Source organism: Cyprinodon variegatus, unplaced genomic scaffold (assembly GCF_000732505.1).
Source record: "Cyprinodon variegatus isolate N-32 unplaced genomic scaffold, C_variegatus-1.0 Scaffold1400, whole genome shotgun sequence".
NCBI lineage: Eukaryota > Metazoa > Chordata > Actinopteri > Cyprinodontiformes > Cyprinodontidae > Cyprinodon > Cyprinodon variegatus.
In genome coordinates, this window is record NW_015151853.1 from 138,236 (window position 1) to 159,584 (window position 21,349).

At 38.5% G+C, this 21,349-nt stretch overlaps 2 protein-coding genes across 2 annotated transcripts in view; one reads left to right on the top strand and one right to left on the bottom strand.

The window, feature by feature from the left end:
- LOC107103225 (visinin-like protein 1) overlaps positions 1–17,340 on the top strand; it is a 47,539-nt gene extending 30,199 nt beyond the window's left edge. Inside the window, exons 3-4 of the mRNA XM_015402801.1 lie at positions 13,033–13,248; positions 15,410–17,340. Of these exons, the coding sequence (XP_015258287.1) occupies positions 13,033–13,248; positions 15,410–15,607 (414 nt within the window). The 3' untranslated portion in view covers positions 15,608–17,340. The remainder of the gene's footprint in view (positions 1–13,032; positions 13,249–15,409) is intronic.
- Positions 17,341–18,272: 932 nt separating this feature from the next.
- sf3b6 (splicing factor 3b subunit 6) lies at positions 18,273–20,890 on the bottom strand. The gene is made up of 4 exons (XM_015402802.1): positions 20,744–20,890; positions 19,037–19,155; positions 18,554–18,692; positions 18,273–18,423 (listed from the first exon to the last, which is right to left on the bottom strand). Exons 1-4 carry the CDS (start codon positions 20,771–20,773, stop codon positions 18,334–18,336), a joined length of 378 nt encoding a protein of 125 aa, XP_015258288.1. The 5' UTR covers positions 20,774–20,890; the 3' UTR covers positions 18,273–18,333.
- Between the last annotated feature and the right edge of the window lie 459 nt (positions 20,891–21,349).

Consider the following 21,349-nt stretch of genomic DNA (forward strand, 5'->3'; position numbering starts at 1 on the left):
GCTAGAGGATTACATGATGTCTCCATTCTGTGCACATCAGTCTGAATAGAACCTACTGTGGTCTCCGCTTTGCTAGATCTACAATCATAATGGTTCTGGGTTTACCTGCCTAGACATATGAGGGATCTGAAGGTCTGGTCAATTTTTAGCCCTCTTTAATTGATCAAATACATAATTATAGGGAAGTTTACACAACACTGATCCATACTGAGCTATAGAAGCTCCTCATAGCTGATATTAAAACAATATTCTCATCAAATGAATAATGTGACAGGGAGAAATGTGGGATTATTTCTAGCTGTGTTGCAGAGTAGGTTCAACCTTGTATATAAATACAAACTAACCAGTCCTGTGTGAGTGTAATCATATTCTCTTTCAGTTCCTATCTTGGACTAGACTATGTTACATGTAATTACTGCTAGCATTGTTGCTTTTGGAAGATATAATTTCTTAGTTTTTTTGTCATTCCCAAATGTAATTTTCTGCTTAGTGAAGTGGAAGTTTCCTTAAATTACCACAAGGAGCATTATATCGATGTACTTCTGAAGCAGTCCTAATACACTTTGAACTCTACACATTGATACTATTAAGGGTGTTACATGCTGACCTAACCTGGAGTTCAGTTTAGCCTGGATTCTCCATGATTCTCCAGGCCTGCTCTGGGTTTTACACAAAAAAAAAATAATGCAATCGCTTTTGGCATGTACTTAATCATATTTAGTTACTTTTAAACAATTGTTTCCTGTCCTACCCTGCTAACATGAAACAGTTGTGTTAAATTAACTAAATATGATTAAGTAAAGGCCAAAAACAGTTGCATTTTTTTCAGCGTACCATCCTGTTGGTGGAAATAAGTGTTTATATTTAATCAGTTTGGAACGCCATTTATCTAACGGTGGCAGGATGGAAGGTCTCCTGATCTCATCAGTGTGTATTCCTGTAAGATGTAGTAAAATAGTAACAGGAGCAATGCTCAAACATACAGACTCCAAGATGAAACCTTTCAGATGAATATAGAGACGTTGTCGAGGTTTAGCAGTCATGATCAATGAATCCCTGTCAAATAGATTTGATGAGCCATGTGGCATATAGGCGCAGCGTGAGTAACAAACCATCGTGTGGACACCCAGAGAAAATGAGGCTCCATGTTGTGTTTTGCCCTGTGGTATTTCCTCACCGTCTCCCTTCCTCACACTCCTACATCTCAGTCTCACCTCCCTACCATTACCTCTTGTTTTTCTTTCTTCCACCTCTCTTTTGGTCCAGGCTTCGCCTGAGGGGCTGACGGGCCCGATAGCTTTTTATAAAGGCAGCAGCTGCCGTCTTTATCTGCCAGGCGCTCAAGAGACGAGCCGCTCTGGACGCACCTCTGGTGTGGAAAGATAAGGGAGCAGGTCGTTCCTCTGTTGTTCTGCCTTACTTTGATTTGCGTCACTAAGACAGAGGGTTGCCCTAAGGTCTACCTGCCAAACCTGACAGCCAGCCATGACTCATTTCTCTGCTTCTTCGGCTGCCTTTCTCTTTCTGGTTTACATCCTTTCCTGAAACAAGAACAAATAGAAATAAGCCATGATGGAGGGTGCTTGGGTAGTTCATTCTAATACAGATGCATCTTCAACACATTTTAGCCTTGATATAAAATCGTTTATCAGAATAAGCAGTTTGACTTTTGGTTATAGATTAGAAATGTATAGATTTGATGTATTTACTTCTCAGGGATGCTTCCATTGCTTCTTCTCTCCTATGAGCACATAAGTGCCTTCCCTGCATCCCCATATGCAGGAAATATGCTAGCACACTTAATGGTGCCATCTGCTGGTGTGCTGTCTTTAACACTTCCACCAGAGATTTACTGCTTCCAGATGGATGTTTTGTAACCACAGATAACCGGGGTCAGAGACGGGTTCAGGCCAAATTCCTCTTAAATCTCTAGCTGAGTGACCAAGAGCTTTTCAGGAATCAGCGGTCAATCTGATGTCTTGCAGTAAAACACTGATGAGACTAAAAGCTAAACACTAAAAGCATATAATCTCCTATTTTTCCCGCTTTTTTTATTTTAATGTCCCAACGGGAGTAGTTAGACCTACTCTGTGGCATGAAATTCGAGATAAATGGAGGGAGATATAGAAAGAAATCATGATATTGGTTGTGTTTTTACATCATCTGCTTGCACAGCAGTCAGCAGCAAAAACACACATTTGAACAGAGGAGGATCAAACAATGCCGTGGCCCCATCTTATGTCAAAAAAACAAACTGATACATTTCCTGAACCGCTTAGGAACCGACTTTACCAGCAGGACGGTTAGGAACACCCTGGCCGACCCTGTGCTCTAATGAAATGGATTTTGTTCCATTATTGTTGAAAGGTATTGTTGAAACTATGTTTATTTAAATAAAAATAAAAAAAATTTTTTTTTTAAATGGAAATGTGAATAGAAAGTACAATCCTGAAATGAAAATTTGAAAAACCTCTTAATAAAAAATAGGATTTAGGAGCAAATTTGCTGTTTTCTTTGAATTATTTTTGTTTGTTTTATAACTATGCTGTTTTATTTTATTTTATCTAAGTTTTTTTTTACAGATTTAATATTTTCAGATATTATTGTTTAATTTTTCTTTGTTAAAGATTTAGCTTCAAGAACTGAATTATTTTCAAAATGAGTTTTACAGTTAACATTTTCTCTACTTCAAGCCCAATGCAAACGCTCGCTCTTGACCAATTAAAACACTTGTTACTAGCTTCCATGCAGACAGGTAGAAATGTGTTTTTGCTCCTAGCTCTAGAGAAAAGCCCGACCCCAGAAGTAAACCCCATGTGATTGTTATAAAGAATGCAATTCGTGAACCTCAACCCATAAAAAAATGTGCTAAAAATAAAATCTATACAAAATTTGAGAAAATAAAATCAGCTGGGAGAAAATTTAAAAAATCTGAGAAAATCTTTACTCTTAAAACCCTTTTTTTGACTATGAAGTTTTTCAAAGTTTCAAAAATTTCTTTTTTTAATTTAATTTTACCAAAAAATTCTTTGCTTGCAACAATAATGAAACAAGTTTCACCCCATAGCTCTCTAATATCACTACAGGTAGGACCTATGCTGTCTGCTGAACTGCGGACAACAGTAGATGTCTATATTTCCTAAGATAAAACAACTTTAAGACCTTCAGGATAAACAGAACAAAACCCTGTGTGTTTCCTTTAGTGCATCTTGTACAAATTAGCTTGAGCTCCTCTCATTAAGTGGGCAGTAAAGCGGTATTTGCATGTTCAGAAATTACCCACAGTTTGAAACCATAATGGACTGATTGGTAATAGGTTAAGACCTGACTGGGATAACTGAGTACAAACCACATGCTGTGTCCTTATTATGTTTTCTGATTGATGGTTTAGAGATACGATTTTATGATGCAGAATTACGTTGTTTAAAAACAATACACCACCTCTATCAACAAAATTATTCTCATGGACAAAGAAGAGCTAAGTTGTGAAGCTTTGCTGATAATCACATCACAGCAGAAACCCAGCTGAAAGTAACAAGAGGATGATTAGAAACGTATTTTGCAGGGCAAAGGGGATTTAGTGTGAGTGTGAGTGCATTTTCTGTTCAGACCCTGCAGGCTGGGAGGCAGTCGGGGCTACAGATTTGCGCTGGCTCAGTTTCTGTCGCTTTTTGGCTCATCATTGCGGGTTTATGTAAGAGCTGACGCAGACAGACACTGTAAACGTGTCCCAGCGATGGATTATAACCCCCCACACACACACACAAACACACACATTCATGTCCCTTCATTCTGCTTAATAAAGCAGTATCTGTGGAGTGCTTTTGACGAAGCATTTTAAACATCCATATGCACAAACAGCTCGTCCTGTCATGCAAGGATGACAGTGATGTCTGCAGACAGACTGCATTTCATCTGAAGATATTAGCAAAAAGGATGCATGAAACATAAGGCTTTATTTACAAAGCTGTTTCCTACACGGTGGAAATATGAAGAAGACAGGAAGCAAGTCTTCAGTAACATCCAACCTGTAGCTGCTTTTTGTTGTAGAAGAACATTGAACACATTGACATGTTATACCCTGAAAAATCATTCATCTATTTTAACTTTGAGTGGAAATCAAAATAAAGTCACACATATGAAATTGAGGGATACATAGTTTTAGATTCAAATGGAAAAAACTTGTTTATACTCAAAGGTCAGTGGATATCTTGGTCATTTGATTTTCCATTTATAAATGGGTGTTAGGAAACAAAACAAAAAAACAACTGGATGATTGATTTTTGTTTGAAAATACAAGAACTAAAGTTAAAGTAACAAGTAGATTTAGTTTGAAAGGAGCAACACTTTCTTTAAATGAATGAAATTTCCTTTTTCTGTTTCGGATAAGTAAATTACTTTAAAAAAAGAAATAAATGAAAAAAGGCCTGTTTTTCAGGGTTTGTTGATGTAGTTGTGGACTCAAATGCATAGTGGAAGAGACGGATGATATTTTGCAAAATCTAATAAAAAAAAGTAAAAATAGCCCCGAACTGTTCAAGAAGGAAACTCAAGAGCCAAAAAAAAAAAACCCAAAAAAAACAAGAGACACTAGGGAAGAATAAACCCATAGAATGAAGAGGATCCAGGAGGTGTATATATGGGAAACAGAAACAATGGGAGGACTAATTAGCTGATAGGGAGCAGGTGTTGACAGAAGTAACTAGAAGGAGTTAAGGCAGGTGTCGGCAATTCCAGTTCCTGGCCGCTTGGCTATGTGGTCCTGAATCCGATAGGAATCTGATCTTTCCATGAAAGTCTGAGCAACACAGATCCGATTTTTCCAATGCGACCCAGGCCACATGGCTATGTGGTCCTGAATCAGATATGAATCTGATCTTTTCAAATGCAACAGCCAGGTCACATCCATCTGACCTGAATGTCATTAATACCCGACAGTGGTCACTTTTCTGCTTCTTGCTACGTAGAAGTGGCCAGAAAAACAACAGCAATGTTGCACAATAATGCGGAGAATAGTATTTATGTTTAACCATCTTGGAAAGATTTAGTTTTTTAAGGTTGGGAAAGATCACTAGATGTTCTCCAGCACTACCATCCATGTTTACTTCCGTTAACACTGAGCACACTTGCATAAGATGCACATATGTGGAAATGTGAACGGCAACGCAAAAAAAAATCGGATAAAAAAAAAAATCGTAATTGAGCATCATGGCATGCTGTGTGAACGTAGCCTTAGATCCACCCTTGGTCCAACACAACTGAATCAAATGGCTGAGTAACCTCCTCAGTATGCAGTCAGTTCCTCCAGAGTCCTTTTAATGACCTAATTATTTCAGTCAGGTGTGTTGAACCAAAGGCACATCTAAAAGTTGCAGGATACCGGCACTCAGGAACTGGAATTGCCCCCAAGGGGGCAACAGAGAGTAACTCAAAAAACACAAAGATACTTAAATATAACAGAATACACATAATGACATAAATCAAAGTCTCACTAAAAACTTGAAAAGAAACTTGAACAGAAGTCCAAAAAGGGCAGAATCATGACATGTTTGTCAATATTAAGAGATGAGATGACCTATGTGGAAGGGGTGCCATATTTGACAAGGTGGCGGTGAAGCCTTTTCCAGATAAAATGTCTTTAGAAACATAGTCATGATTTTAGACATGACAAAACAGGACCTGTTCATCACAGAAATCCCAGCGCTGATATCAAAGTGGGGGAGCAGCATAATGTTCCACTAGAGGAGAGGAACTTTAGTTTAATGAGGCTTATTATCAGATACTGTATTCACATATTGTGGTATTTTTGTGTGACTCTTGTTGCTAAAGACTGCTCCTACATGTTATAACTGAACACATGGCCAATAAAAAGAAACAGTGGTGTATCACCTCTGCTAAGTGCTCCCTTTTTTATTGGAGATGCTGTGGGAATTATTCCTCTGGCAAACTGCAGGGGTCTTGATAGCTGATTGTTTGCCTGCTCAGGTGGACCAACATGATGTCAGGGTAGCAGGTCTATAGTCATTGGGATTAATGGCTGAGTTTTCTTTGTTATTGGAAAAAGGCAGGGTTTCCAATGGGCTGGTGATACTCCCCGCAGCAGTGTCTCGCAGTGAGCTTGACGCAGACATTTTTGATTTATGCTCAATTTTTAGCGTTTTCTTGCTATATGCTGTGGGTCTAGATACGGCCAAGGCGGTTACGAAGTGTCTTATAATTGCCAACACACCTTATTCACTCAAAAAATCTGACTTTGATGCACAAGTGCTAAGAAGAATGTAATTGTTCAAATAAAAACTTGCCTGACAACTATTTTTTGGAGGAAAACTGAAACAATCCTCCTTAAAGTCGTAGGGAAACAGCTGTTCCAGCCGTTGCATTTCTGAATTCTCCCGAGTGGTGCCCGACTTTACACAAATGAAAAAAGTGAATCTGATTGGTCGATTATCAAGGGGGCGGGATTGTTGTGGCGGAAGGTTCGCAATCAAGTTTGGTTGTAGCCAGTTTCTCGGAAGCTTCTTGCTAACCAGTTAGCAACTTGGTGCTAGTAGATTCCCAATGAGAAATTCCAGTGGGACCAAGTAGCACTAAATTGGTGACTTAGAAACAACACTGTCAAGGAACGCTATGGACAGCGGAAACATGCAAGAGGAGGAGAGTTTTGTGTCGGAGGACGTGGATGAGTCTCCTCCGTCATCCATTTTTTATTTAGAGGAGGAAAGTGGGGACAAAGATGTTGTGGAAGAGGACGCCAGGGCGGCAGAAGCTTGGTTTGGTGTAGAAGGCTTACAGCCGTACATGTTTGAGCCCTTGCCTCGCAACGCTGCCAGTTCTGTTAGCTCTACGCCTGTTGAGGACACAGACGTCCATCCCTGTGAACACTGGGAGGGAACTTAATGGGAAAGGAAATGATTCTTATTTCAACCGTTGCGTATATTAGCTGCGACAAATGAATCAAGATCCTATGGCCAAAGAAATTTGATTGACAGATGATCGTTGATATATGATTGGTGGAATTTAGGTGCTCAGGCTGACATATAACAAACTTGCCTGCATAAGATAATGAAAAAAAAACACAAATTTTTAAGAAGAAATTGTTTTTGGACAATATTATCTGATAAAGAGTACATTTATACACATGTTTAAGCCAGAATGATTTGACATTTAAATACAATTCCCATGAGGCTGGTTAATTAATAAAAGATGGACGATGAGCCTGGGGCTGAGGTTTACCTCCTGAGCATGCAGCCAGAGCTAGAATTCAGTGGCAAACTTTGTGTGCTACAATGGCCTAGTCAAAGCCCAGACTTAAGTGCAATTGAGAATGGGGGTAAGCCTTGAAAATGAATGTTCACATACGCATTCAGTCTAAATTAGCATCAGATATTTATAAAGAATTAGAAAAAAAATCTGTCTATGGATTAGCAACGCTGATAGACATAATTCCAAAACAGCCACAAAGGTAATTTCAGAAAAACAATCAATCAAGTGTTGTTCCTAGAGAATTGAATAGAAATGCACAGCACATTCTTTAATAAAGAAGCTGACACTGTGCTTATTTTCCTTCCACTTTACTTTTGTGCCACTTAGAGTTAAATTTCTACATGGAATCTCAATCAAATACATAAAAGTCTTGGTTTTAATGTGTCCAAATATGAAAAAGTTCATTGTCATTACTACCCTAATAAAGGATTTTAAATCTCCTATTGCACTACATTTCTGTTCTTTTAGTCTTTAAAGGGTTTGTAGTAGAAAACCCCTTTTCTATCGGGCCCCCTCCCCTTAAACCAATTATAGGTCAGGAAAAAGATATTGAGCTTTCCATTTTGTTTAGGAAGACAGAGGAGAGAGAGGGCATACAATGTGCGTGCAGAAACTGATGATGTCACATGGAGCCAGCAGGTGGAACGACTTGGACAGGGACAAAATATAGCCTCAATCAGTGAGTCCAAATCTCAAACAAGCGTGGAAGTGATATGGCAGCGGTCCAGAAAAGACTCTATAGGACACTGACTGCATGGATGATCTCATCTAAGGTCATCCTGTTCATTTGTTAGTGTGTAGGTGGGTCTTGCAGTTTTTTTAAGCCTCTCTCCAACTGATTTTGTCAGGTAAAATAACAACAAAAGCATTTATTTAGTTATTTTTCTCCTTTCTTTATTTATTAACATTTTATATATGTTATATTCCTAATTTTGCACATATATATATATATATATAAAGATCTCTCCGTCCGAGGGAACAGCAATAATCTGGCACTGATGACTGGATGCAAGCGCCTTAAATAGAGGCAGGAGCAGGTGGATCAGATGAGCAATGATTAGAAACCGGGCAGAATTGGACAGGTGAATGGATTGAGTTATTAAGCCACTTATCAGCGCCAAAATCATGACGATAGGGTGCTGATCCACTGCCTTTGCTACATCCTTGATTTTACACCAACTGTTATTTTATCTGTCCATCTTATTAGGGCGACCATGGTGGTTTTCATACTCTGAGTTAGATTGAAGCACTGCAGAGGACGAGGGAAGCTCACTTAGATGAAGTATTTATTTTTGCTCGCTTGTCAAAAAAATAAAAAATCTATGAAAATCTACATCCATCATTAGGGCTGTATGACATGGAGCTGATTTTCATTTCCTTTTAATCCAGTTTTTCTTAGCAGTCATGAGAACTATACAGGGACCTTAAAAAGAGCAAGAAATGCTAAGTGCTCTATTCGGTCTGGTGTGTAAGCTGGGGGAAAGTGGTCTATAAATAAGTCTAATTGAGAGTTGGAGCCAAAACGAGTCTGAAAATAACTCCTCGCTTTCAGACTCGCTAATAGATCTTTTGGTTCTTAGATAACAGTAATCCTGTTACACATAGTTCCCAAACTGAAGCAGCATATCTTGAGTGGAAAATATGCCCTCTTCGCTTAGATCACAACCCACACACTCATCCCCTGAAGCCTTTAAGCTGCGTGAAGTCAGCTCAAGTCTTAAGTTCAACTTTCAGATGCAGATTTGGAAGAAAATCTATTGAGGGGGGCTTGAAAATTGGCCTTATGCTGATAAGTTGTGAATCATCACAAAGTCGATTGTTGCCATGTTGAAGGACAGGTTTTAGGCTGTTGGGGAGTAAAGCTTGGAACAGGCTTTGTAATGTTTAGCTTCTTCTCCTCCTGCTCCTCTTCCTCCACCCCCTTTGAGGTTTTTGATCAGCTCCAGCGCTGGCCTGCCGGCTGATTATAAAAACTAATGTTCCAATTAACTGCTGCATGTTTTGGGCTTTGAGTTTGTGGAGGTTAGATGTTATAGCAAATAGTTGTTTGACAGAACATGCTTCGCACCTCCCTCAGTGAAACACACAAGCACGCTTAGTGACATTAGCCATTACCACACCCCCCCTGTCTCTGGCAGTCCTGTTCCCCTCCAGAGTGGACAGAAGCGGCCTGGCATTTAGCCTGTCCTTTGATGGCCCGATCCAAACAACCGTATTATCCAGCCATGAAAACAAATAGGAGGCCAGAAACTTTCTGGAAATGTTAATGACATAAAGTCCCTGGCTGTTTAGTCCACTGCACCATTTTAGACGGTTGAAGGGGAATTCTGCCATCTAGTGTCCCCCTCTGATCCGTCTCTCCTGCCTCGACTCTCTTTCATCTTTCCCTCTCCTTTCCCCCTCAGTTGTCTTGTCGATCCATTTGCTTTCCCCCGCTTCTCTTGGCCGGGGTAAATTAACTGAGGTAGAGTCGAGTAACGTGTTACGGCCTATTCACTCCCGAAGAGTTTTTTTTTTGTTTGATGTTTAGTTTATTCTAGTTAGAGCAAACAGATTACTCCTGGAGCTGCTTCTAATACTTTCTCAATCACATTCATTCTTTTTAGTTTGCTCCTTTCTCTATTTCTCCCACCCACCTGTCTCTCATCATCACCCCCATCCATCACTCCCTTCCCTGCATTTCCTTCCCATCATCCCTTAGCTTCTTGCTGCAGTCTGATCGGTTTGCTGCAGAATGGATAATTCGCCCATCTGCAGTGGTAGGAATCTCTGCAGATGAGTGGTTTTGTAACTGATGGAAACTGTCTGGGCCCTTCACGCTCGTCTTCTTCCCTTCTTCTGACTGTTTTCGGTTACTTATCTCCAATCCTCCAAACTTCTCTCCTAGGGTGCCATGTCTCCCCTCTCACCGCCTGGTGCGACATCAGACAATCTGTCAGTGCTGCAGTTGTCAGTTTGAGGGGAAGAGATGGACACGCCATTTGACTCCTTAAGCATTAGGAATTACACAGAGTCTGTGTCCTTATCTGTTTAAGATCATCTACTATATGTAGTGATTCATTCTTTCATTTTAATGATGACTACCACATAGTAAGAAACAAGTTTAAAACAACTTACCCACCAAGTCATTATTGTGTTTGGTTGAATTTCAGTGAGATTGAAATAAATTATAGAAACTCATCAGCTACTGAGTCTCTCCTCTGTGTCTCTCTCCTCTTTCCTCTCCTTTCAGGATTTTGGACAAGGAAGGAATAGCAAACACAAGGATTTTATTAAAAAAGTCATCTGAATGTGTTTATCGGGGAATAATCAATTTAGATTTTTGTGGGTTGAAAACAGTTAATTATGTTCCTTAAAACTAAAAAGTTGTCTTAGAATATGTAAAAGATGGACAGACCTGCTATGAGCTGCTGGCTATGGCAATTATTAACAGGAGCTAATGATTGTTTATTTTAACTGAATGACAAGCAATTTTCCTTTTTTTGTCATAATTACGTCTGTGAAAAGTGTTGGTTTAATGAGGGCTGCCCTGATCCGATAATGACATTGGAAATTGATCCATATCAGACAAAAAATGAGTATCAGAATATATCAGCCTACCTTCTAAAATCTCATTGAAACACTTTGCTTCTAGCTGATTGTTTGAATGTATGTAACTCTTTGCTGAATAAGAAATGAGTCATGTTTTCTTTGGTATTGGAAATGGTACTGGAAATATGAAATAAGCAATAAAAGTATGAATGGTTCTTGCTGATATTGCATCGGGTTAATATGGGTATCGGTACTGCAATCTTGGTATCGTATCGGAAATTAAAACTTTTAGAGTGACACTCCAAGCTTTAATGTTCTTTTTTTTCTTTAGTGCCTTAAAATAACTTTTCTGAAATTATGCAATAAAAGATGCTCTTTTGTTGTCTTGTTGCTGATCAGGCAAAATGCCTCATGCAATGTTGCTGTTCACTATGTTGCTGTTTAAAACTGTCCTGCCTTTGTTGAAGCTTTACTTACACTGGCTTACATTCCCACGGAGAAATCTTGAATTTAAAGTCAAATAAGTTGCTATTTCAGTCAATTACATATCATTTTCCTATTTCTAATCCTCCTTTGCATCACCCATGTACAGCTTTGAAATGGAAGGACCCTTTAGACCAAATTTTCAAAGCCATCTACACTGTAGAATTTTTCAGTAACAGTGGGGATGTGGCAGCCCTGATCTGAAGAGTGAAAATGTTTTGATGAGGCTACTAATAGTGAGTTTAGGCTAATAACAGATATATTGCGAATTTATACTTTTAGTTATGAGAAGAAAAAAACCCAGTAGCTGCAAAACGTATAACATTCAGACAGAACTGTATCTTTGAGATTGTTTTTAAGCATATTGTGCATTTTGTGCAAGTTATGATCATTTTGCCTTTCATTAAAAGTAACAGTTAGTTTATAAATTTTTTGCTATCAGCCTATAGGGGGAGACAACAGTCAGCTGTTTAAAACTTGTTTTTGTTTTAAGGTGGCGCTGCTTCTGTTTTGTACAGTTTTTGTACCATCTTTAGTTTTCTTTGCCAGAAATACAGTAAAAAACATAAAGGCTGATTTCTTATAACCCAAGTAGTTATAAGAAATTATAACCCAAGTGGTTATAAGAAATCAATAACCTAAGATTTTAATGGTTTTCTTTCAGCGAGCCGATCTAAAGTTTACAGCAACAGGTCCAAGGCTTTATCTCCTGCTCTTGACTACAGAAGTTTGACACATGGAAGCATGTAGTGTGTCTGAGGGAGGGGATTGTTTTCCCCCAAACATGGGGCTATAATGTAATTAGCATGTAACATCCAACTGCATTAGTCACCTTCCTACCATTGTGACCCAAAAAACATTGACATTGTTTTATGGTTTAAGGGACATTTAGCGGTGAGGAAACTAAGAGCTGCTGAAACAAAGATTAACGCAGGAGAGTGTATTTCTTACTGGGATTGGCTAAACCCAAACTTTGGTAGGCGGGCACTAGCTGTCGTTTCATCCAATCAGCTGCAAAGGTTTTGCTTAATGTCCCTCCTTTCCCTGAATGGATTTGACAGAAGTAGTCCAAGATTAATCGTGTTTCTTAATAAAAATAAAAACTATACCTGAGTGGTTTCCAGGTTAAGTTTCTTCTCTACCAAGTTGTTCCGTTTTTTTCTTTAATACAGGCTAAAACCCTTGACCTTGATTTACTTGCATCAGCCCTCTGTGAGCAGGCTCGGTTAGATCATTGACTTTTTAATGGAGCGGTCGGGCAGGAGGTTGTGTGTAATGAATGGCTCAGCTTCACAGCGTTTGTAGTTAGCAGCCGATGATGAGCTGAGCCCAGCTAAAGTATTAACCTCTGAGGTTCACGGTGCTGACGTGCATCGATTACACTAACATTAGAACAAAGGACGATTTTCTTTGTCTTGATTTATAAAACAAGCTGATCTTCTTCAAATGAAATCAAAGTTTTACTGTATAAATATAGAAGAGCTGCTTTCAGTCTGGAGTCTGATTTGTCAGGAGATTGCTGCGTGTCTGACCTCCGAATCAAAGGCTTATGGGAAAGGAAAGACACATTTACCCTCAGAGATCAATATAGACCCCACTGTGATGTAAACTCACCTTCATGAACCAACTTTGCTGTTATAGAGCATAGTGTGCTGTTCAACACATGCATGCACAGTATTCTGCAGAATATGTTCATGCTAATGTGTTAAAGAGGAAATAATTGATTCAATGTGTCTTAATCTCTTTTTCCACCAGTTCTTCCCTTACGGCGATGCATCTAAGTTTGCCCAACATGCCTTCAGGACCTTCGACAAGAACGGTGACGGCACCATCGACTTCAGAGAGTTCATCTGCGCCTTGTCCATCACATCACGGGGCAGCTTCGAGCAGAAGCTCAACTGGGCCTTCAACATGTATGACCTGGACGGAGACGGCAAAATAACGCGGGTGGAGATGCTGGAGATCATTGAGGTATCCGTGCTAAATCTATTGCAGAACAGAAAGTATTGTTTATTGATTTTTTCTTAAACATAAAACCCTTTTTAAATCAGTGGCGGTGCGATGGAGGAAACTGAACCAGAAAACTGAACATCCACATCCTGTTTATGCACTGGGAACGTCAGCCTGCAGCTCACTGCTACAGGAAGTTAAAAGCAATAAGCAGTGATGCTTAAAAAGAGGCAAAGACCCAAAGGAAATCTTTTATCAGATTCTGTTCATATTGATTGTTTTCTTTGATGAGGATGTTTTGATCATCTAGCTTTATGAGACATAAACTCCCGAGGAGGCTATCAGTGGATTGCTGATCAGATCCATACTGTGTGGACATGTGTTGTTGCAAGAAGATATCAACTATTCTCCACAGGCATTTCCAAATAGAGCCTTTCATCGACCACATGATGGCGCTCCATTTCTGAGATTGGAAACAGAGCCAAAAATATCTGTTTGTGAAAAATGGTGGAATTCGAATTCATGGGCTGCATCATCCAAGGACTCGGTCCATCTGGACTGGATCCTTTAAAGTTTGTGAAAATAAGAAGACCAGAAGAGTAAATTCTGAACAAAGACTTCACTCATGAGAATAAAGAGTGGAATAAAGGTGACAACCACTGGGAGCGTGAACAAATAAAAGCCAGTGTAATAATATGAAAGGGGTAGAAAGATATGAGTAAATTTAAACAATGCATGTATAAAAATATATATCTGCAAAATCTCTTATATTCAACAACAAAAAATACTTAGTTAAGCAAATTATGCAAAATAGCAAATGAAAAATAAAACTTCTATCAGATGTATAGTCCCCACACTGCAGATATAGTAGAATCTGTCCTTAAATTACAGCCAAACCCATTTACACAGATAAAAACCTTTAGATAAATCAAACATTACCCGCCACATATCTGACTTAATAACCATTAAAAAAATAATTTTCATTAATTTAAGACAGAACTATTCACATACTTGTATTATATTAAACTGAACTTCCAATATTCACCACTGTTTGGCGCCAAGTACCATTTTTCTTCTGATCACAGAGCAAATCACGGCTTGCTTTGCCTCGCAATGAATCCTGGGATACCCAAGGCTAGATAGGATACACCGGACCTGTCCTTTAAATCAGGTAAAAAGAAAGACACATTTGTAGGCCGCATAATTAAGAGTCTTGGAATCCGTCCAGATCTCAGCGCAGCGCTATGACGTAATCGGCCTACGAATCTGGCCTTCTGAGGACGCACCCCATGAATTCAAATTCAGCCTTAATGACTCCAGCTTGTTCTTTCATGTCCAGAATAAAGTGACTCCTTCAACAAGGAGGGCAGAAGGGCAAAGCTAAAGATATAGCAATATTTATAGAAAGTTGAATGGAAGCATAAAGGAAAAATCAATCCTAAATAATTTATTTAAATCTATTTTATGAAATATTTCTTCAGACATTTAGTTTTGGATTATGACCTGTAAGACAAAATTATCAAAATTAAAAGAAATAAAGGCTTGGAATATTTACTATGTTTAATGAATCCATCCAATACATAATGTTTCAATTTTTGAAGAAATAAAACAAAAAAATACATTTAATTTTTCCACGAAACTTAAATTGTTTTGAATGTATCTGCAGCATTATTATTATTTTTCAGCATTTCATTAAGTCTGGCACAAACACAGGATTTTCTAGAGACTAAGCCTTGAACCATCTACAATCATCAATTTTCTATCACACGTTATCCCAGCTGTGGTCGTGAGGGCTGCTGGTGCCTATAATCCAGCTGTTTACGGGCGAGAGGTGGGGAACACCCTGGACAGGTCGTCAGTCTATCGCAGGGCAAACAACACAGTCACACTTAAGTAGAATTTAGAGAGCCTCCCACAGTCATGTTTTTGGACTGTGGGAGGAAGCTGGAGTACCTGGAGAGAACCCACGCATGCTCAGGGAGAACATGCAAACTCCATGCAGAAAGAAGACGCCAGGCCGAGAATCGAACCTAGAACCTTCTTGCTGCAAGCAGCAGTGCTACCCACTGCCTCACCGAGCAGCCCTCTGCACCCAGCAAATTAAAAAATAAAATTAATATATTTTGGTGCTTGTTGGTCCAGCTTTATTACTATTTTTTTCCTGTGTGTTTCCTCCTGATAGGCAATCTACAAGATGGTTGGCACGGTGATCATGATGAAAATGAACGAGGACGGCCTGACGCCCGAGCAGAGGGTGGACAAGATCTTCTCCAAGATGGATAAGAACAACGACGACCAGATCACGCTGGAGGAGTTCAAAGAGGCGGCCAAGAGCGACCCGTCCATCGTATTACTGCTGCAGTGCGACCTCCAGAAATAGGCCGGGACGCAGCAGAGAGCGCTCCACCAGCCGCCACGGACTGCACAGAAAGAATTTCATGTTCCATTCAGTTTGCAGCTATTTCCACTGAAAAAAAAGATAATAATAATATATGCTTGGACTACCTTTCAATGGATCTGCTTCTTGTGTTTGAAACACTCGTGTGCATGAGAATGTTATTTGCTATAAAAACATCTACACACGGTATTCAGCAGTGTGCGGGGGGGCACACTCAACGCCACACATCCAACACCTGCAAACACACACAACTCTACATATAAACAACTTACACAATCAATACATATATATGAAGAAATATAAATATGAAGATATATATATTAAAATTATTTATAGACCAACTGCCAAAATGTGAAGTGTGCAAAGTACTTTCCTTTCAGTTTACCTCTACTGAAGCTTGCGCATCAGTGATGTGCTAACGTTAAACTTGCCGCTACTCTATTTATTGTTCCGATGCTAGCTGTGTGTGTTTTCACGATACCGTCAAAGCGAACCAAATTCCTACAACCATGTACCGTCCTTCGTAAAAAAACTCCACCCGTCTTTTCTTATATTAGCTCTAAGCGGGGTGGATTAGCGTCCGCTCCACTTCTCCCGCAGAAACGAGCCTGTTCTGTCCGTAAATACGATGTTATTCATTTGCATGCCTTTAGGTTCTGCCTTAAAAGTCTCGTTTCCTTTCGGTGATTGAAGACAGAAAGCCTTACAACGCAGTGACTCTGGAGGGAAAGCGTTTTCTCTGAGCGGAGGGAAGATGAAGCAGCCTTATACGGGGCTGTGAGCTTTGCGATGGGTTGAGACGCTTTCCTTGGATTGCTTTACCTGTGGGAGCATGTTTCTGTGTAGATTAGCTGTGCTGTATGTTGAACTGAATCCCCCGCCCGACGCATTTCAAACGCGCTATTTCATTTCTAGTTGGCTGAAGCAGTGATGAAGACAGCGCCATTTTGGAAGAACCATAAAGAGTGCTACATTTGCAGATCTTTGAGGCAAACTCCATGAAAGAAAGTGATTTTAAATGGATGAGCTGAAGATAAATAGGGAAAAACACAGTAATTCATAAAGAGCATTTTTTTTATCAGGATTTTCATTATGGTTGCATATCTTTGAAATAAATTTGGAGTGTTTGAGTGTGGAAGTTACCCAGAGATGAGGTTTCTGTGATGAGATTAGCAGTAGGTGTCATTCCATCACATGCTGTTAGCCCTTAAGGTAAAACCTGGCATTTAGTAGGTTTATACAATTTGCCCTCCTCAGTCCCTCCATGTTTCTTTTACCAGTCAGTCCGATTTTTGTACGTTTTGTTTTACTCCCTTTAGTTTCACTTTTCACAAAATAAAAAAACTTAATTGATGTTGTACCGCCTAAAAAAGATGTGAATATCTGCCCTCCAATGTATTCCACACTTTAATTCTAGGGTCAACAGAAGAATGAAAGAGATTTGGCGAAAAGTGCAGCAAAAATTTTAAAAAAGTTGGTCCAGCGTCATTTCAGCAGTTGGGATTATCTCCTGTAAAATGACCACTCTAAAACTTTACATTAACACCTTCGGCTTCATGATTCTAACCACAACCCTGTGTCTGCTGTAATGATACCAAACGGGAGAAATGTCAAAAGTGTAAAAAGATTTTTTGTAACATGTATTGTGTCCCTGACGACATGGCTGCACTACTCCCTGTGTTGTGATTTACTCTAATAAAATAAACTCTATGGGCTCCTGTCTGCTCTGATGACTCAACAAACCATTTTATCCAACGTCCAGGGTTCATATGCAGTTCTGGAAAAGCCTAGAAAATTTTTAGGTTTTCCATATTTGTTCCATTTACCATTTTCTAAATAACAAAGCCTTGATAACGCTCAATATGCAGTAGTTTTCACTTGGATTTATTCATTTGGTCTGCATGATCTTTGATTCGTCACATCTTTAACACTTTACCCTCAGTATTTACCTGTTGAATTAAGAGCCATGCTATGAATAACACTAAACTCTTAACATTAAAAAGTGAAAATCTGAAAAAAGAAAATCAGTGATCTGTTGGTGCAAATGTTTTTAAGATTTACAGGTAGAGGTATCAAAACAATATATGTAGAAAATCATTTCTAAGAGCGGATGTACCGTTGACCCAAAATCAGCTTCTCTGAGCGTGTTCTCATTCGCTCATGGAGATCACCATGGCGACTGCATCACAACCGACCAGATCAGGCAGATCGTTAAATGACCCACTAACCATATGCTATATGCTGAATCTTTTGACCGCCTGGGTTTATACAGAGGACAATATCTAAATGAGATTATATGAAGAGTGGAACAATATGGAGACAGTACTTTTAGAAATGGTAGCATTTATTTTACAGAACAATTTGACTTTACATGAGAGGTTCATTTCCAGGATGCTTCTTCCCAGAATAAGGACTGAGATAAGCAGAACTTTCTGCCAAACAGAATGGATCAAAACAAAAAAGGTTTACATCACAAAAGTCTTTGAAGAGTTTGGCCTGTTTTCTCGGACTTCAACTTAAGGACGGCCAATTTTGGCTGACTCATATACTTAGCAAAACAGAAAAAAATAAAAATAAAAAAAGCATAAAATGTCATCATAAACAACTATCAATTATTTAATCAAAACCATAAACGACTCCAAAGATGTTTTTTTTGTGTGTTTTTTTTTTTACAAATAGAGAGTTTAAAGATAAAAACCTGACCTAAACTACTTTGGGGGGTCTGTGTTGATCCCATATTTCTCTTTCAAAAGCTTCAGCTGCTCCTCTTTCTTCTTTGTGTCCATCTTCTGGAAGGCCTGCAAAACAACAATACAGAAAGTAAAGTTTAATGCAGCAGATTATTTTATTCTTGTTTCAATCAAACACATGCCTTCGTTTGGGAAACAGACGTTCAGAGTTTGTGCGTTCTGAGCTGCGAATACGTACTCTGTTTGCATTGTAGTAAAGCACCACCAGGTAACGATTGCAGACGTTGAAGCCTGACAGGTGGTCACAGGCATTTTTGGCGTCAAAGATATCTTCATACACAACATAAGCTGTTCCTCTGGTTTCAGGTGTGTTCCCTCTGACAAGAAAAAAAACAGAAAAGACAAGCGGTGAATAGCAGATCGATCAACGCAGGTTCACTATTGTCTAAAGCTAAGTTTTGATTATTATTTAAAAGCAAAGAACATCAAGCTCTAAACAACTGACATTATATGTGTAATAAGTACACAGATAGATCTTTAAATACATTATTTTATTCCCAACTTAAATGTCTCAGAAAACCATTTAATCTTTCCACACAAGTCATTTCCATACATTCTCAGAAATCCAACATGGCGCTTGAATTCGTTAATCGAATCGGAGCTTAGCAGTCATCCTATCTAAACTACCCGACATTTAGGGATATTTTCAAGCTGAACTTACGTTCGGATCTGTCGTATTGGTCCATATTTCCCAAAGATATCGTACATCTCCTCAGCTGTAATCTTATAAGGAAGATTCCTGATGTAGAGGATTCTGTTCACCTCAGGAGGTAATCGGATCTGCAGAGAGAAGAAAAAAAACGTAACAAATTACAGAGGATACAACAAAACTCAGAGAACCTGGGGTATCTCAGATTATTTCCAGTTTCTAAGACCTCTTTTAGAACCTCTGATCAGTGTAACTCCACCATGTTTTCTTAACACTCAACAAGTTTCAATTCAAAACCTGTTGCTAGTGTAAGATGGCTCTAAGTTGGCAGACTTCAGTATCAATGACTGGTTTAAAATTACTCTCACTCTAGGCATCTAGAAAAGAGGCAGGCGCTAATTATATTTATCCTGTGTTTGAGGCTTTCAAACAACAAAGTAATCATGTAGGAAAGGGAGTTGTCAATTACTACATAACTTTAGATATTTAACCATCACAAGAAATAAAATGACTTCTTTGGGGAGGGCTTCATTGGATACCAGAGGAACGAAGTACATCTGCTCTTTTTCAATTAACTTTTTTCTCACTTAGGTTTCATAACAGAAATAAAAATAATGTACTTTACTTCCAAAAAAATTCAACCAGCCCCTCTGGAAGGTGACCCAATTTAAAGGGCAACAAAATTCAAGCTGTGAAAATTCTTGTACAACAATGTTTCACAACAATCAAAATATAAAAAAAATCTACATGTTTGCAGGTTGCTGTGTTACAATCAGCTAGTTTATCAGTCAATAGTAGAAATTGTAAGATTAAGAGTGATGAGCTGATCTCACCATGAGCTGTGCAAGCCCAGAAAGTGCAATAATGAAAAAAATAAAAAATACAATCCAGATTTTACACAATAAAATATATAAACAGAACAAATGTGATTAATGGATTTGATTGTTAGATCACCCAACTCCATTTGGGAGGTTGTTGAAAATCTTGGTTGTAAAACGGGTGTACATTATAATATCAGGTGCTAATGACTTTAAAAATCCACTCTGATTAAAACAGAAGATAATACATATTTTCACGAATAAGAATTTAAACTATTTATAGTCAAAATATTATTATTGGTGTGGGTTGGTTTTCTATTGCAGTAGCGTAACGTATTTTTAAAATGTAAGGGGTTATAGTGACACTGTGAAGCATATCTGAAGTGTAGTATTTAATCTATTTTTTGTAAACAGTAATTCTCCAGTATACTCTTGTTTGAGTAATCATATCAATGAGCATCACTTTTAATCCACCCGTTTTTGCCACTAGAAATATGACCACCCTAAAATACACATTACAAATCCAAAGTCTTCGCACACAATCACGTTTATGAGGATGTCAACATGAACAAGAATAGCAGTTTTAGCTTGCTTTTCTTGTGTTGCTACGTAAACATTATGCTAATAATAACTCTCCCTGTTTGGGAGGACGTTGTGCCTCATAAACAAAAAAATTACCAGCATTCTATGATACTAAATAGTTAATACATAGTTTATTATCAAAGCACTGTACACAGAATATAAAAGAAATAACTTTATGAGTTACTTCAAAGCGTAAAGTGGTTATTCTAAGACGCACCAGATAGCCAGCTAACAGCTAGCCGCATGCTAACCCGAACATTATGTTGTATTTGAAATTAATTCGTCCAATATTTATCGTCATTTATATACGTTAACTTACGTTAGCGCGTTTGGCTGCCTGCATAGCCATGATGACGGTTTAGTTTGATTACAAAACGTGAAGAAACAACAAGCACGCAGTGGCCTTTTCCAATCGCCGTCAAAATGGAAACAGTCGCCAGCTAGTGACAAACTTCCGGTTTAGAATTTACAGGTTAATAATGGCAGTGCTGCCCCCTCGTGGTGCACAGACGAAAACACACATAACATAATTTATTTGAACAATCGAAAACTACAGTTAAATCATGTTTTTGCTTAGCACACCTTTCGATAAGAAAAATTATAATGACATAAAAATACGCAGATCATTTGTTTGTTGTGAATATTACATATTCTTTATAGAAAGCGTCTAAATTGTAAAACATTCAAAGTGTTTTAGGGATGTATATCATCATTACAGTGTTTCAGTATTTTATAAAGTCTGATCACACCACCAGGTTTATCTGCACAGCAAAACAGCCTCAAACAAAACAACTCAGTGTTTGAAGACAAATGGCTCATGTGTTAGATTGATCATGAATTATTATTTAATATAACACAAACAAATAAAAATAAATAGCAAAATAACACTTTTAAGATAATATTTAATAAAAACATCATTTCTGTC

Excerpts from the sequence above, each read along its gene's own strand:
- sf3b6 (XM_015402802.1), bottom strand. The coding sequence starts at position 20,773 with ATGGCTATGCAGGCAGCCAAACGCGCTAAC. Across the intron at positions 19,156-20,743 it reads AGGCAGCCAAACGCGCTAAC|ATCCGATTACCTCCTGAGGT; the intron begins GTAAGTTAACGT and ends TTCTCTCTGCAG. Across the intron at positions 18,693-19,036 it reads CCAATACGACAGATCCGAAC|AGGGAACACACCTGAAACCA; the intron begins GTAAGTTCAGCT and ends TTTTCTTGTCAG.